This window comes from Dermochelys coriacea, chromosome 4 (assembly GCF_009764565.3).
Source record: "Dermochelys coriacea isolate rDerCor1 chromosome 4, rDerCor1.pri.v4, whole genome shotgun sequence".
Classification (NCBI taxonomy): domain Eukaryota; kingdom Metazoa; phylum Chordata; order Testudines; family Dermochelyidae; genus Dermochelys; species Dermochelys coriacea.
The window spans coordinates 112,082,059-112,096,775 of record NC_050071.1 but is presented as its reverse complement, the minus strand read 5'-3'; the positions used below and the strand labels follow the sequence as shown (position 1 = coordinate 112,096,775).

At 37.3% G+C, this 14,717-nt stretch overlaps 1 protein-coding gene across 1 annotated transcript in view; it reads left to right on the top strand.

Moving 5' to 3' along the window:
- The window catches only part of SLIT2 (slit guidance ligand 2), a 194,954-nt gene that overhangs the window by 124,595 nt on the left and 55,642 nt on the right, over positions 1-14,717 (top strand). The window contains exons 22-25 of the mRNA XM_043514071.1: positions 662-825; positions 8,647-8,771; positions 8,916-9,013; positions 10,486-10,625. Coding sequence (XP_043370006.1) covers positions 662-825; positions 8,647-8,771; positions 8,916-9,013; positions 10,486-10,625 — 527 coding nt within the window. The remainder of the gene's footprint in view (positions 1-661; positions 826-8,646; positions 8,772-8,915; positions 9,014-10,485; positions 10,626-14,717) is intronic.

Here is a 14,717-nt window from a genome sequence, read left to right as displayed (position 1 = left end):
TGGCAGAGTTCTGTCCTTCCCCAGGAGCAGGTCTTTTAGGCCTGCCTCTACTGACTGCTACCGATGCTATAAGCACTGAGCTTGCTCGGGGAATCTCCTTACATAATAATGAAGAGGAGATCTCTGATGAGATCAGTAACCATGGGTCTATATTCATTGGCAGAGCTCCAAAGAGAAAATAATAAATTGCAGTTTTGTGGGGAGAAAGGTAAAAGCAAATGATTTATGCAGGGCATGCAGCCATGAACTAGAAGAGGGAAGTATATTTCTTTTAATGGTTTCCCCCATTTTTTGCAGGGTGGCCTTAAGCCCCAGTTGAAGAGCCACTGGAGTGCAAGGGTTTTACTTCATCCTCTGGCTAACTTAACTTCCCATTACAAAATTTCTTCCACAGCTTCAGACGCTCTTTGTTAAACTCAAATACATTTAAGTACAAAGGGTGATACTGAGCTCATTAGCATCAGTTCTCCAAAATCCATATTAATGTAACTGAGAACAATGGCTAGCATTCTGGCAAAGTTTGTTGCTGAGTCCTAGTTTCAAAGCCAAGATCCAGGTAATCCATGTAGCGCATTTAGCTTCCAGGAGTTTTCTGCTGATCATAGATTTGTTTTTGTTATACAAAGCAAACACATAAAACTGTTATTTTTTTTCCCCCCAGTGCTATTGGAGCAAATCCTCTGTACTGTGATTGTAACATGCAATGGTTGTCCGACTGGGTAAAGTCAGAATACAAAGAACCTGGTATTGCACGTTGTGCTGGTCCTGGAGAAATGGCAGATAAACTACTTCTCACAACTCCATCTAAAAAATTTACTTGCCAAGGTACTGTTTTATGTTTCTTCTGATGTGACAGTCAATTCTGAAATTTTACAGTGGACTAGTTGAAATGTGAAATGATAGAATAATCCCCATACTTTCTAAAGATATTCGTCATAATGTCTTTACTGTTGGGTCCTTTGTCATGGGCAGGACCAAGGTGGATACTCCTCATACTCAAAGTTCTGTAGCCATTGGTTCCAGCAAAGAGCATCTCAACCTATGCAGCATAAATTCTTGTAAGTGTTCCAATTTCCAGTTCCTTTCTGACAAAAGTTGTAGAAGAAGCTTCTCTGGTTCACAGTTGAAATGCTGAATTCAAGATAAATGGGCTTTCTATAGGGCCCACTACATTGTTACCTGTCTCAAACACTGTTACAACTCTTACCTTATTTGTCAAAGAATATAGTTTCACTAATCTCTGATGCTTTATTCTCAATATTTCCAGCAAAACTTGTAAACATTTCCATGATTATTAGGTCTATGAGCCTTGCAATTTGTGCTGCATCATAGGAACTGCCAGACTGGATTAGACCCAGTATCCTGTCTCCAGCAGTGGCCAGTACCAGATGCTTCAGAGGGAGGTGCAAGAAACCGCACGGCACAGAAATGTGGGGTAGTTTCCCTCCATGATGGTCTTATCCTATTCCCTAATAGTTTAGAGTAAAGAGATAGTTTTAAGGTTTTATCTCCTCCCCAATACTCTTTTTGTTCACATTAACTGTTATCACTCTGGATGTTGTTGTTATCCATGTAACAGTTCAGTCTTGTTTGTGGTCTCTAAGGTCTTAGGTTATCCTAATTCTTGGCCCTTATGTGAAAAAAGGCCTTCTGTTATTTTACATATTGGTCTTTCTTTCCGCACTTCTTTTCTTTCCTTTTCTTAAACCTTTTAAACGTGTAGAGCACTTTTGCTGCTCCCCCTTGTCTCTAGATTCTTAAAGTTAAATACTTTGGAACACCCAATAAAAAGAATCATAAATATGGGATTATTAAAGTGATCCTGCCTAAATTGATAACTTCTCCTGAGATGCTTGATAAATGTGAACTCAGTTTTTTCCATGCAAGGCTATTTTCTTGTGGTAGTGACTTAAGCTTACAGACTGAGTGAGCTCCAAGCTCTATTGACTGATTCACCTCTTAGCAAATTCTTCAAAGACATGGTGGTGCCAAAGATGCATCCTACATCCTTTCCTAAAATAGTTATAGAATTCTACCTTAGTTGATCATCAGGATGTTTTTCTTTTTCCATTTTCCAGCATGCTCACCTCAATGAGGCTCTTCTCCACAAGTTGGGTGTTGGAAGGTCACTAGGCTTTTAGTAAATTATAGACATTAGAAATCTAACCTGTTTGTGTTGAGTTTTACACTAATTCATTAGGCTTTGCTGTCCCTAAGATAACTATTGTTCTAGTCTGACATGACTATTGCTCTAAAGTCATGTCAAGGCCGGTTCCTTATGAGACAAATCTGCTGCCACAAACAAATCATCTAGTTCTGACTAGGAGATTTGGAAACCATCCACTTGGATTTCTCTGTACACATTTGCTAAGCATTATTTCTGATATGCTTATAACTAGACAGGATATGAGATGTGGTGTACTACTAGTACTACAAACACTTTTTCCAGGCTTTGTGTAAAGGGGTAGGGTATGGGGGCGGATCTTTTTCTCCCCCTCTTACAGTTAATTTTGGCAGGTTTTTTAATAATCTTTGCTTAAAATAGAAATACTTTAAAATGTATGGAGTGTCTTCTCTCACACACTCACTCATTATATATCTAGATCTATTCATCTTTTAGTGTTACTGTTCAAGGTATGTGCTTCTTGCTTGTGTTTCTTCTGTTCCCTATTGCAGCTTTTCCTTTCTTCACCCCCTGCAGGTGTATTTATTTCATAGAAAATTTTCTGTAGCTGCTTTATCTCTCAGGAGTGGGGATCTGTTATGATGGGTGTCTTTAAAGAAGAAAGAATTACTTGCCTGCAGTAGCCATTCTGTGAAGATGCACATGATAACAGATCACCAGTCATCACCACCCTCCGCAGTGAGTTGAAGGCCCTGTAACACATTTTGTCTTTATTATTCAGGGTTTTTTTTTTCCATTCATACATAAGTAATTTATCCTTCTGCATAGAATGCATCTGGCAGCAGGGACATTGGGAGGATCATTGTGCTGTACAAGATGTCCCTGCTGGAACCAAGAATTTGGAACTTGGAAGTTTGGGGATTCTGCTTTGGTCACATGTAGGTGCACAGACCCAAGAATGGTAATCTGTTATAACGTATGTATTCAGAGAACAAGAATTGCAGATAATTCCTTTTTATCAGTATTTGGGTTGCTATTGAAAGCAAAATGTATTGTTGAGGTTGGCTTATGTAACAGCTAGTTACTATCCAATGGAAAACAACTCTTCCAGTGAAAATTCCTTCTGAGTGGTAAACATTCACATAAATGAATCTTTGGAAGCTGGTGAATTATTTTTGAAGTTATAGGGACCTCTCCTGATTACATTTTTCCTTAGTCTATTTTTTCCCTAGGATTTTTTTCTAGTTTTTATTTTTATACATACCTCTAACAGACTCTCAATCTTTTACTTTTGGCTTTTCAAAATCCATGCCCTGCTTCTAGAGATTCCAGGGCCTTGTGGTTTTCTCACACCAGGTAAGGTTGTAAATAGCCCTTGAATGGGTTATCTGGTTAAGACTAGACCTTCTGACCTTCCCTACATGTACTTCAAGCAGACTCCTTTCCTAAAACATGCATGTTTACTGTTTGTTTTCCCCCGCTCTTTTCTTGGATGAATTTATGGGTGATTCTTTGTTATATGCTGTACAATATAACTATATAAATAATCTTGGTATCCTCTTCCAACACATTTCTTTGTGAGCTAATCTTGGTTTTGTTTATATTATTTTTCCTTTAAAAAGTGTCATATAGACTGTATGTATCTTACATGCTCGGTTTCTACATTATACAAAACCCCTTGGTATTTAACAGATTTACTTGGTAAGTGAAATATATACACATACTGTGGACTTTTATATAATGTACAATACTGAGCAGTAGCCTATAGGCCTGATTCTTCTTTACATGAAGCCCCCTTTACACTTGCAGAGGGGTGTGAAACGGTATAGTGCAAATAAGAATTGGGTCCTAGAGCTACCCCTTTACTGCTGTTATGGTTTACAAAGTAAACAAACATTTGAGAACTATTTAAACCATGTCAGCTAAGCAACAGATTGTAGAAAGAGCTATCCTTTCTTTCTCTGTAGGTCTTGTCCAAGACATTCACATTATTTATCTTAATTAACCTTTGTTTTATTTCCATTTATATCTACACACAAAGAAACTCTAAAGAGTTAGCTTATGTTTATATTAAGATTTAATATGGGCACAAAATATTTTTCAAAACAGTTTTTTGAGCAAGAGTTGAATTAAAAGTATCTGAAACTTTTCCTTCTTTTTTGTAACCCTATAGCTTTAAAAAGGTGAATCAAATTTTTCAGTTTGAAATAAGTATTTATAACGCAAAATCAGGCACAGCTTTAATTACTGTCTCATTGGGACTTAGGCTTCTACGGGTCGAAGTCACTTTTGAAATTGTAAGTTAGGGCTTGTCCATAGGGTGGGGTAATGCATTCTATGAGGGGTGTGATTTATAAAGCACACTAATATGTTGTGAATTACTTGGTCTGTGTAAATCCTGCTGGTGTTCACCAAAGTTTCTCCAGTGTGCTTTAACATAATACTGTTTCAAACCAGCATGGTCTGTATGGAACAGTTAACGCACAACAGTGTATTTTAGAAATCAGACCCCCATAGAGTGCATTTCCCTGCTGTGTAGACAAGGCCTTAGGCTCCTAAATCAGTTAAGCACTTTTGAAAATGTACCCAAAATGAAAGGAGCAGTAGAGAGAGGAAACTGAGAACAGCATAAAGGATGAGAACAGGAGGATATATATTAAAAAAAAAAAGTGTAGCATCTGTTTTTGCTCCTATTGAATAAGCAGGAATAGGAGCAGGACCTCTAGATGTGGCCTTAGAGGTGACAACTGGCTTTGATTTGTAATAGGCCTTCTGTAAATGAGATTTTATTTACTTTTTTTACTCACATGGCGTTTCTATCCTTTGAGCTGAATTCACATTATACAAGGAAAATTAGAATGTTGGATTCTGTCTAATTAGGATAGGGTCAACTGACTTACATAAAACGAGCTGACAGAAATTTCACCAAAAGCTCAAAACACTTCTTGAGATAATTAAAAAATGATATTTCTTCTTTTTCCCACACTGTGACACTTAATGGCCTTCGTTGCTGTTTTGATATTTCTGATCCAACACTACAGATAACCAGAAACCTCCCAAAACTGCCTCTTCTCACAGGATTTCCATTTAGATTTTTAGCTCAAAGAACTTCAGAGGAGAATCAAAACTATAGATACCTTTTTTTTTAAATTTTAAGATAAGCAAAATTTTTGACAGTAAGATTTTGTTACATAAGCAGGAAAGGAGAGTGTGTCCGATATGTGGGATATACAGCAGAGATGAGGAAGTCAAGATTAAGGGTTACAGCACAGTGTCATAAGTTACCAATTGCTTTTTTTTAGTACATCCCACTTTCTCCATATTTACTTGATTTAACCATTGAGTCTTTTGACATTCATTCAGGCAGGATCTTTAAGATAATTTCATGGCACTTGTTTCAACTTGCATAGCTCTGTTGTTTGTCTCTTTAACAGGAACTTTAATTAGTTTTACACTTCTTGTTTGAAATAAGGTGATGACACAAGAATGGTCAGTGATCCATATACAGTTTGTGTCTCTATTAATAAACACTACCTCCTTACTGTAGCTTAGTGCATTTTTATTTCTTTACATTTTCGTACTAGCTCTGGCACAGAAGCACACCAATGCCAGCAGTTTTGAAAGTAAACTTTTGTCAGCTTCTTCTATGCTAGAACACTCTACAATATCTTTATGATGGCATAGCTTTTCAGCTCCTTTCCATAAATGTTTTCTTCACTATAACAAAATCCCTCCCTATTTAACTCCCAAAATAAAATGTTTGATTATCACACAGGTTGGCAAGAAAAGCAAGGAGTATGATTTGTAATGTATTTACTATTTGGTACAAACAGCCTTCCAGTGTTCTATTTTAAATGATAAAATTATCCAGTCTTATGCCCAAAGTCATCTGTGAAGTGTCTTTGATTCGCTGGCAAAGCTATTGTTGATATTAGATTTTTTTTTCACATGAAAAGTCTCTTTCCATTTTAGGTGATTTTGTGCCCACCAAATTTTCCTTTAGTGTTGACCTAGCCCAAGAGCACCCACAAAGATGTGTGTTCACCTCTGCATCTGGGTAACCAATCTACACCAAGGGTAGAAGGCTTCCATATCACATGCCAGAAGGTCCTGCACCAGTAGGCAGATTTAAACAACTCTCCTGGCCTGGACCCCAGCCAGTGTCTCTTCCCAATAGTTTCAATGTGTAGCCATGGCATTACTCAATGGAAGTTATTTATGCAGGATGTTTATTGCAAATAGCAACAGGTTGAAGATTAGCAAATGAAAGTTGTGTAAAATAATATTGGGAAGGAGCAGTCACATGTCAGCTGGCCTTCTTTATTGCAAGGCACCACTGATGTTTCAGGAAATTTAAAAAAAAAAGTTTCTTTTTCAGGTTGCTACACCCAAGCAAGAAAAGATTACTTTTTACATATAACAAAGCAGCTGAATATAACTATCCCTCAGCTGACTAAAGTGATAGGAAAAAACAAGGTGTTTTTGGCTTCCTACCCTATTGAGATGTAGAGTATTTTACAATTTTCAGCTTTCCTCTGCTTATTTATGACTTTCAGAATAACACAATATTCTTATAATTTTCAGCTTTAATTTTTTTTTTACCCTTTGTGTAGGATTACAAAGGAAATAAGATATGCAAGCCTCAACTTTACAATCGCAAAATTACACATACAAGCACTGAACCAGCTTGCCCATTTATAAAACTGCTTATTAAACAATACTCCTTGTTATAAACTTCTGTTTCATAATAACTATTTACAGTTCAAGAGCAGGTTTCAGAGTAGCAGCCATATTAGTCTGTATTCGCAAAAAGAAAAGGAGTACTTGTGGCACCTTAGAGACTAACAAATTTACTTGAGCATAAGCTTTCGTGAGCTACAGCTCACTTCATCGGATGACCTGTAGCTCACGAAAGCTTATGCTCAAATAAATTTGTTAGTCTCTAAGGTGCCACAAGTACTCCTTTTCTTTTTGTGAGTTCAAGAGCACACAGTAATCCAATCTTTCCATAGGAAAACACATAAAATAATGCAGTAAACCAGCCTTAGGATTGAACAGCATATAAACTTAATAACACAGGAACCTCAAAAGTGTTGATGTTTAGTTTAGATTAACATCAAAACATGGAGGGCCCCCATGGCTCTCCATCCCCATGCAGTCCTCCTCACCTCATGTAGACTCTGTGACAGCCTCTTCTTTACCTACTGTTGTTAACTTGGATAGTGAGGAGAGTGGGCCAGTGGTTGACTACACTTATCAGGCATTCTTAATAAATGACAGACTCAGTTGCCATTCTGTTCTCTTTTGGTCCCATCTCCCACACAGGCCTACGAAGACAAACCATAGGTTAAGCTCTGCTAATTGGATGTCATGAAGAAATAGCGTGCGACTTCAGACATGTAACAAAAATCCAGTCAACCCAACTCGTAACAAGAAAATGAACCATGGGGAAAATGTGTTTTGAAATTTTCAGGCTCCCAGTTAATTGGTTAAATAATTTCTGCCCAATTTAAATGAAATTTTTTCCAAACAAAAAAAGTTACAAGAAAAGGTACATTTTTGCAGACGCTCCAAAAATTCAAAAAGGGCAACTGTGAAGTATTTTAATATTATGGGGAGTACACAACAAAGTTCTTGGCTGATTGACATTACAAAACCTCAGACTTCATAAGTATTAGTTGCTCAATTCTGTTGCCGCAATCAATTAGGGTGAGGACTTGAATACACAAACTAACAAACAGTGCTCACCTGTATTGCAGGGAAAGTGAACAGAAGCATGGACACCAGCCCCAATCTGAGTCAGTAGGTGTATGCATGTGGTGGCAGTGCAGTGACATTGCTTGTAGGCTCACCACATGCATGATTATCCACAATCTCAAGTTGCACATAGACATGGCTTTCTGTAGAGGAGGGTTAGAATAGAGGGATGTTTACTTGGAGGCTTCATGGAGGGTAAGGTGGTAACATCATTCTATGACTGACCTCTGTACTGTAGTCCCATGATACCTCTGTGCTCATGCAACCGGTGATAATTTCACTTGCTGAGCTAGCCCATAGATCCTCCAGGTGGACAGTTGATATGATTTAAAACAAAAAACAAAATGAAAAACAGCACAAAACACTGTTTTCTGTAACACCACTAAGGACAAGCCTGAAAACTGTGACATTCTGGTTTTCAGAGCCAAATGAACGGAGACTGTGTTGTTCATTTCCATCAGAACACAGTAGGGGGTGAGGATGGTAGATGCAAATGATTTATTTATTTTTAGACTTGAGGAGAGAGGAGGATGAAATAGTACAGTGGATTTTTTTTCCCTTACTGTTGGAAAATGAAGGATGAAGGCCAAATGTTTTCAGTCTTGATTTAAAAAAAAAAAGTGTTAAGACTAGCCCTGCATGTGGAATATGCAGAAATACCTGGATAAGTAGAAAATAAGCAAATTAACACAAGTATATTGTCAAAAATCAATAAATGATGAGAGATGTTAGTTTCTGACTATCAAATTTGTATTTCATTTAAGGGCCTGTGGATGTTAATGTACTTGCCAAATGTAGTCCCTGCTTATCAAATCCATGTAAAAATGATGGCACTTGTAACAACGATCCTGTTGACTTCTACAGATGTACCTGCCCATATGGTTTCAAGGTATGTACTGGGTGGTGATAAGAGAGTTGAGGAAAATATAAGCTTCATCGTTCACCCCACTCATGAAAAGAAGTCTCTTTTGGCTCACTTCCACCAGTCTTTTTTTGTTTTATTTTATCTTTTATTTTGTTGTTCTGTCTGCAGGGCCAGGACTGTGATATTCCAATTCATGCCTGCATCAGTAACCCTTGCCAACATGGTGGAACTTGCCATTTAAAAGAAGGAGAAAAGGATGGATTTTGGTAGGGGTTTTTTAAATCAATAAAAACAAAAGAAAAGTCTACTGAGATTGAACTGCTTGTTAAGGAAAATTAAAATCTTTTGGCTGTTAATCTTTGGCTCCTAGAGAGTAATGAGGATGTTGATAAACACAAAACCACAGCAGTAGTCTTTCAGGGGTTCTGGAGTATTAGGAAAAAATTCTGTCCTCAGAAAGCTTAAAGTGCTTTAAAACTGTTTAAAAAAATGTGATTAGTCAAGGCATATCAGGGCAAGACAACATAGTATTGACTCCATTATGTTAATTAATAGCTAGCTAGATCCCTGCTGAAAAAGTCTCACAATTCAGCTGTTATTATGTGTATTACTTCAACAGACAGCATGTAAATGATAAGTTGTAAATCCCAGTGAAATAGAAAATTAATGATTCATTCCAAACCACTATGCCAGTAGATAAACATGCTCTGAGCATTTTTAATCTTGTTATTTAATCTCACAGTACAATTACTCCAGATGTACTTCATGAATTATGAAATATAGTTCTTTATTAAATGACTAATAATTTCACATTAGAATGCTAATCTACTCCTCAAGCTTGTTAGAAATGCCACTTTAAAAAGAAACACTCTTTATTCTGCAATTCATTAAGAAATTATCCTTATTTATATATCCAAATTCTGTTTCAAGATTAGACTCTTTCCAATTAAAAATTAACTCTATACATTTTAATATCATGCCATAGTCATGTTTTAATACGAATCTAAATGGACACAGTCACAGTTTGAAACCTCATAATTTGACCTATCTTTCTTCTTTTTTAATATTTTGTGCATTTTCAAAACTCCAATTAACAACATAATCACAGTTATGGTTGCAATATAAATATAATAGATACATTGAATTATATCAAAATATGTGTCAAGTATATATATAGAGAGATATAAATACTATATTTTTATTTATTATTTGTTTTTAATATGCTACATGCTGTGAAAACATGCATAAATGAAGGTACAATCTCTGCCTGGAAGAGTTTACAGTCTTTACATAATAAATAAATTATCATTATATTACATTCATGTATATTGCATATTAGACTCTGCTCCTGCAAACATTTACATGAGTAAAGTTAAGCATATGCATAATTTTTCCAAGATAAAGGCCTTGTATGTATTAATATATTATAACTCTTTGGTGATATTTTGTATGTTTTAAAAAATCAGTTTTAGAGATCAGCACACGTAAGTAGTCCTATAATATAAAGGTAGCCTGCATTCAATAAAAGAACATAAATGGGGAAGAAAACATTTAGTTTTGAAATGCAAGGAATAGGTCTATATTTAATTAAAATTATTTTCTGAAAAATACTGGCAGTGTTATCAAATTAAAAAAACTTAAGAACTCTTACAAATGATATAGAGCTTAATAACTAATGTTATAATTATGTGTTTAGTTGTCTGATTCATCATAAGCAAGTATATTTTCTGTATTACAGGTGCACTTGTGCAGATGGATTTGAAGGCGAAAACTGTGAAGTGAATGTTGATGACTGCGAAGATAATGATTGTGAAAATAATTCTACCTGTGTAGATGGAATTAACAACTACACTTGCCTTTGCCCACCTGAATATACTGGTAGGAATATGAGAGAAAATGCAGGCAATTTAACACTGATTGTAAATTAATAGTATTATGCTTTAAAGTTTGTGGTTGAATCCTGGCTCACTGAGGTCAATGGAAGTTTTGCCATTGACTACTGTGGGGTCAGGATTTCACCCTGTGACTCTTTTATGTGGTTTATTTGGTCAAATGTATAATTACAAACAAAAAACACACACCAAACAACACAACACACTGCACCAATGCACTCTTGATGTTCATTCATTGATTTTTTTAAATTAACAAATAACATTTTGAAAGTTAAAAATCATGCACATTTTATTTTAATTTAAAAGATAAAATTGTCTTCACCAGCACTAAGGTCCAGCTAAACCCAGTGGAGGACAATCAAGGAAAAAAGTAGGAGCTGTACAGATCTAAGATCAACCCTTATGGTTTCCTTCCTCCACTGCCACAAAATATTAACTGAGCAGAGGGCTCACAGCTTGCCAGAACAGAACAGTGGTTGTGGCAAGACCTCCCTCTACACTAAAGCATAGTGGTGATAAGGGAATATAATCTATCTCCCTCTGTTCTCAGCCCCAGTGTGCGTGCACATGCACACATGTGCTCCCCAGTCATTTTTTTCTTGTAGTTGTTTACCTGCCAGTGTCAGTTGGAGGTCAGGTATACCTCATTCCTTTCTCATATAAAGGGGGGTTACTCCAGTTTTATTGCTGTAGTTACTCTTATAGACAGTGTGGCCTCCACTGGAAAGTGGGAATGGAAGTTGGAAGTCCTGACAATCAGGAACTTTAGAGAACAAGAAGCAGGATATTTTATTTATTAAGATGCAATCAGTGTGTGTCAGTAAATTGCTAAGTGCATATATAGCTTAAATACATAACTCATAATCAAACACACAAAGTATTTAAAGAACTGTCCTGGCACCAGAATAAACTCCACTCGATCATCCTATCCCATAATCCCAGTTGGTCTCCCTGCCCCTAAGAAAATACATGAGAAAACAGGTGAGTTTTCCAGCATGCTGTAAAAAGCACTAAATCTGGGCTCTGGTGGATGGCCAAAGAGGGAAGTGAATTCCAGAAACAAAGGTCCTCACCAAGAACACAACCACCAACATTCTTCTGTTTAAGCCAGGGCAATATTAACTTGAATACCACACCCCCACTAAGTGCCCATACCTTTAGGTTTTAAAACTTAAAGCCAAAACCTTAAATCTGCACCCTGGAAATCAATTGACAACATGCGCAGGTCACAGAACTCAGGGAAATGTGTTTTGTACAAGGAATACCACTTACAAGTTATTTAACTGCATTCATACACTATCTGCAATTTCCAAATGATTTGGTGGTATAGCTCCATGCAGAGTGAATTACAATAACTAAAATAGGAAAGGTATGAATAAGTATGGTGAGGTCCATGTCTAAAAGAAAAGGACACAATGTTCTGTTAAGTACAAATGACAGAACACTCTTTTGCCATATGCTACTATCAGTATATCTAGGAGCAACTGATGATTCAAGAGAATCCCTAGCTGTAAGTCTTAGAAACAAACGGTAGCCAAACCCCAGCCCAAATAAAGGTGCATATATAATGTCTGGCATTTTTCCTGTAATCCTTATATCAATTTTATGTGAGCTGAGTCTCAGCCGGCTAGCTGTCAGCAATTTCAAAATCTCCATTAGCCACTAGGTAAGTCATTCCACTGCACAAGCAGATTGGAAGAGATGGAAGTATAGCGCTAGGTGTCATTAGCCAACCATTTTCTGCATTAACTCTTTTGAGCTTTTGTGTATCCACGGAAAAGGATAAGACCTCATGTGCATGAGCTTTTAGCCCTAGTAACTTCATAGTATGTTACCAGAGTTTTGGTTTGTTTTTGTTTTATGGCTTTTGTCTCAGACTGTCTTTTCTCCAGATAGGTTAGACTACTCCAGTCCTGTCTGCTGAGACACGAACATCACAGGGCCATAACTATTTTATGAACATCTTTAGAATTAATTATGTAATGGCATAAAATTATTAAGCATATTTTATACAGTTTTTGTCCTGCTTTGCTTTTTAAGTGTCTCTGTGTATACATGGTTAGGGAAATGTAACGTAAGAAATTGGGAAGTGAGAAATCTTGGTAATGTGTTTTTATTTTAATTTGCTCTTGCAGTTGTTTGTTTTTTAGTCTGGTGGCAAAACACCAGAAAACAGTATTGTAACTTTAAAAACAAAACAAAAAAGCTGACTTGTCCTTGGGGAAATGTCAGGTAATTACATTTCTGTGGAGGGCAGCATTCTGTCCTTGGACAGAATGGCTCTAAGAAGAAAACTTCATCCTGGTTTCTCTAAATCAAAACTTTGATTTGGTTTTGTTGTTGCTTTAAGGCTAGTTTAAAGGAGAAAATAACTTGAACTCTTAAAAACAATTAACTCTGTTTTCAGAGATGTACTGTGTGTTCACAATTCCTGTTGATGTCATTGTAGTCAGTGGGAACTGTAGGTTTTCAACGTCTCTGAAAATAAGGCCAAACAGTTTTATAAGTTCTGTACTATTAATTGTATGGTCTTTAGAGATTATGGTCAAGATTTTAAAATACTTCAATACCTCTCAGGTTTTCCTCATCCTGTCCCTCCCTTCCCCCACTCCCCCATGAAAATACTTTCTAAATATATATGGCCAGATTTGCCTGGTGTATATAACTCTATACACCATAAAATGAGCTACTGTGATTTCACCCAGTGTACAATGACTTCACATCCTGCCTTAACTGACCCTGCAGTCTGAAATAAATAAATAAATAAGGCTATCATGTTATAATTATAACTTTGTACAGCTAACAAACCATGTCAAGATCTGAGAATGGGGAAACACTAGTGTACAGAGTATAAAACAATGTTACAATTGGTTAAAGGTCACAAACTGTTTTTATGATATTTTGTTCTCTGCCTGATTCAAAGGTAAGTAACTAAATCTCAGTGTAAGTAACTCAATCTGCATGAAGAACTTTGTAAATTTCACATGTAGCAATCTCTACATACTGCAGTCCATTGTCTCCCACACTTCTGGATATCTGGGTTGCTCTCTTCTCTCTGCAGCTTCACAGAGGCAGATCAGTATTTGGCATTGCACTCTCTGGCCATGCTTCCTTTTTGGGCAGTGGGGAGCAGTGCTCTTCCTTGCCGCATTCCTCCTCCTCCCTTAGTTGGTTAGCCCCTCAGGGATTTAACCTTCCCTGAATCTCTACTTCAGTATCTTCCTGCTGGCTCTTCTTCCCCTGTACAGGCAAAACAGAACAGCCAAGAAAACATTGGGTCAAACTGAAGCACTGCTCTGTCTGTGAGGCAGCTTTTTCAGGCTTGTCAGACAGTAAGTTGTGCCTAGTCTGTACTCAGACAACCGACTCTAAATCTGTTAGGTCGTTGGGCTACCAGTTGGACAGGCAGATCGGCACTCCAATGGGGGAAAATGGACCAGGCATCCCAGCAGGGTGAGGCTCCAAAAGTGATGAGGACCTTGACTGCTCAACTTGGGGGTAAGTCCCAGGGAACTCTTGCAGAACAAAGTGGGGAGGCTTGTAGTGCCAAAAGTCCTCCTCTCCCACCCCCGCCCCTGCCCCATCTAAAAGTGAGTTCTGAGTGCCCTGGAGAAAGAAGCAGGACCTCTAATTAAACTCCTTCTCTCACAAGCCAACCAGGAGAGGTTGGACAAGAAGTCCCACCATCCTGCTGGGGTATGGTACTCAGCTGGGGAGGATTCTGAATCAAACTTCTTGTGAGGGTTTCAGACCCTAAGGAAGGCTAGCTGCAAAAAACGTCACCAAAGCCACAGCAGAGCTATTACACTCCTGAAACAAGCTAAACAAGTTAAAAAATGTAAACAGGCAAAAAACAAGGAAAAAATCACACACAAAAACAAGAAATATGAGTCCTATGTCTTCTTTTCCTCCTTATCCTCTTTCCGCTCCTCCACTGGGGAAGGTGAGCGGTCTGGCTCTGAATCCAAACAGGAATCGGGGGGAAAATAGAGCAAAGATTTTTCGTGGGCTTTTTTTAAGAAATGTAAAGCTACATGCATCAAGGCTTTTCCATGGTTCAAATCCAACCTGAACAGTC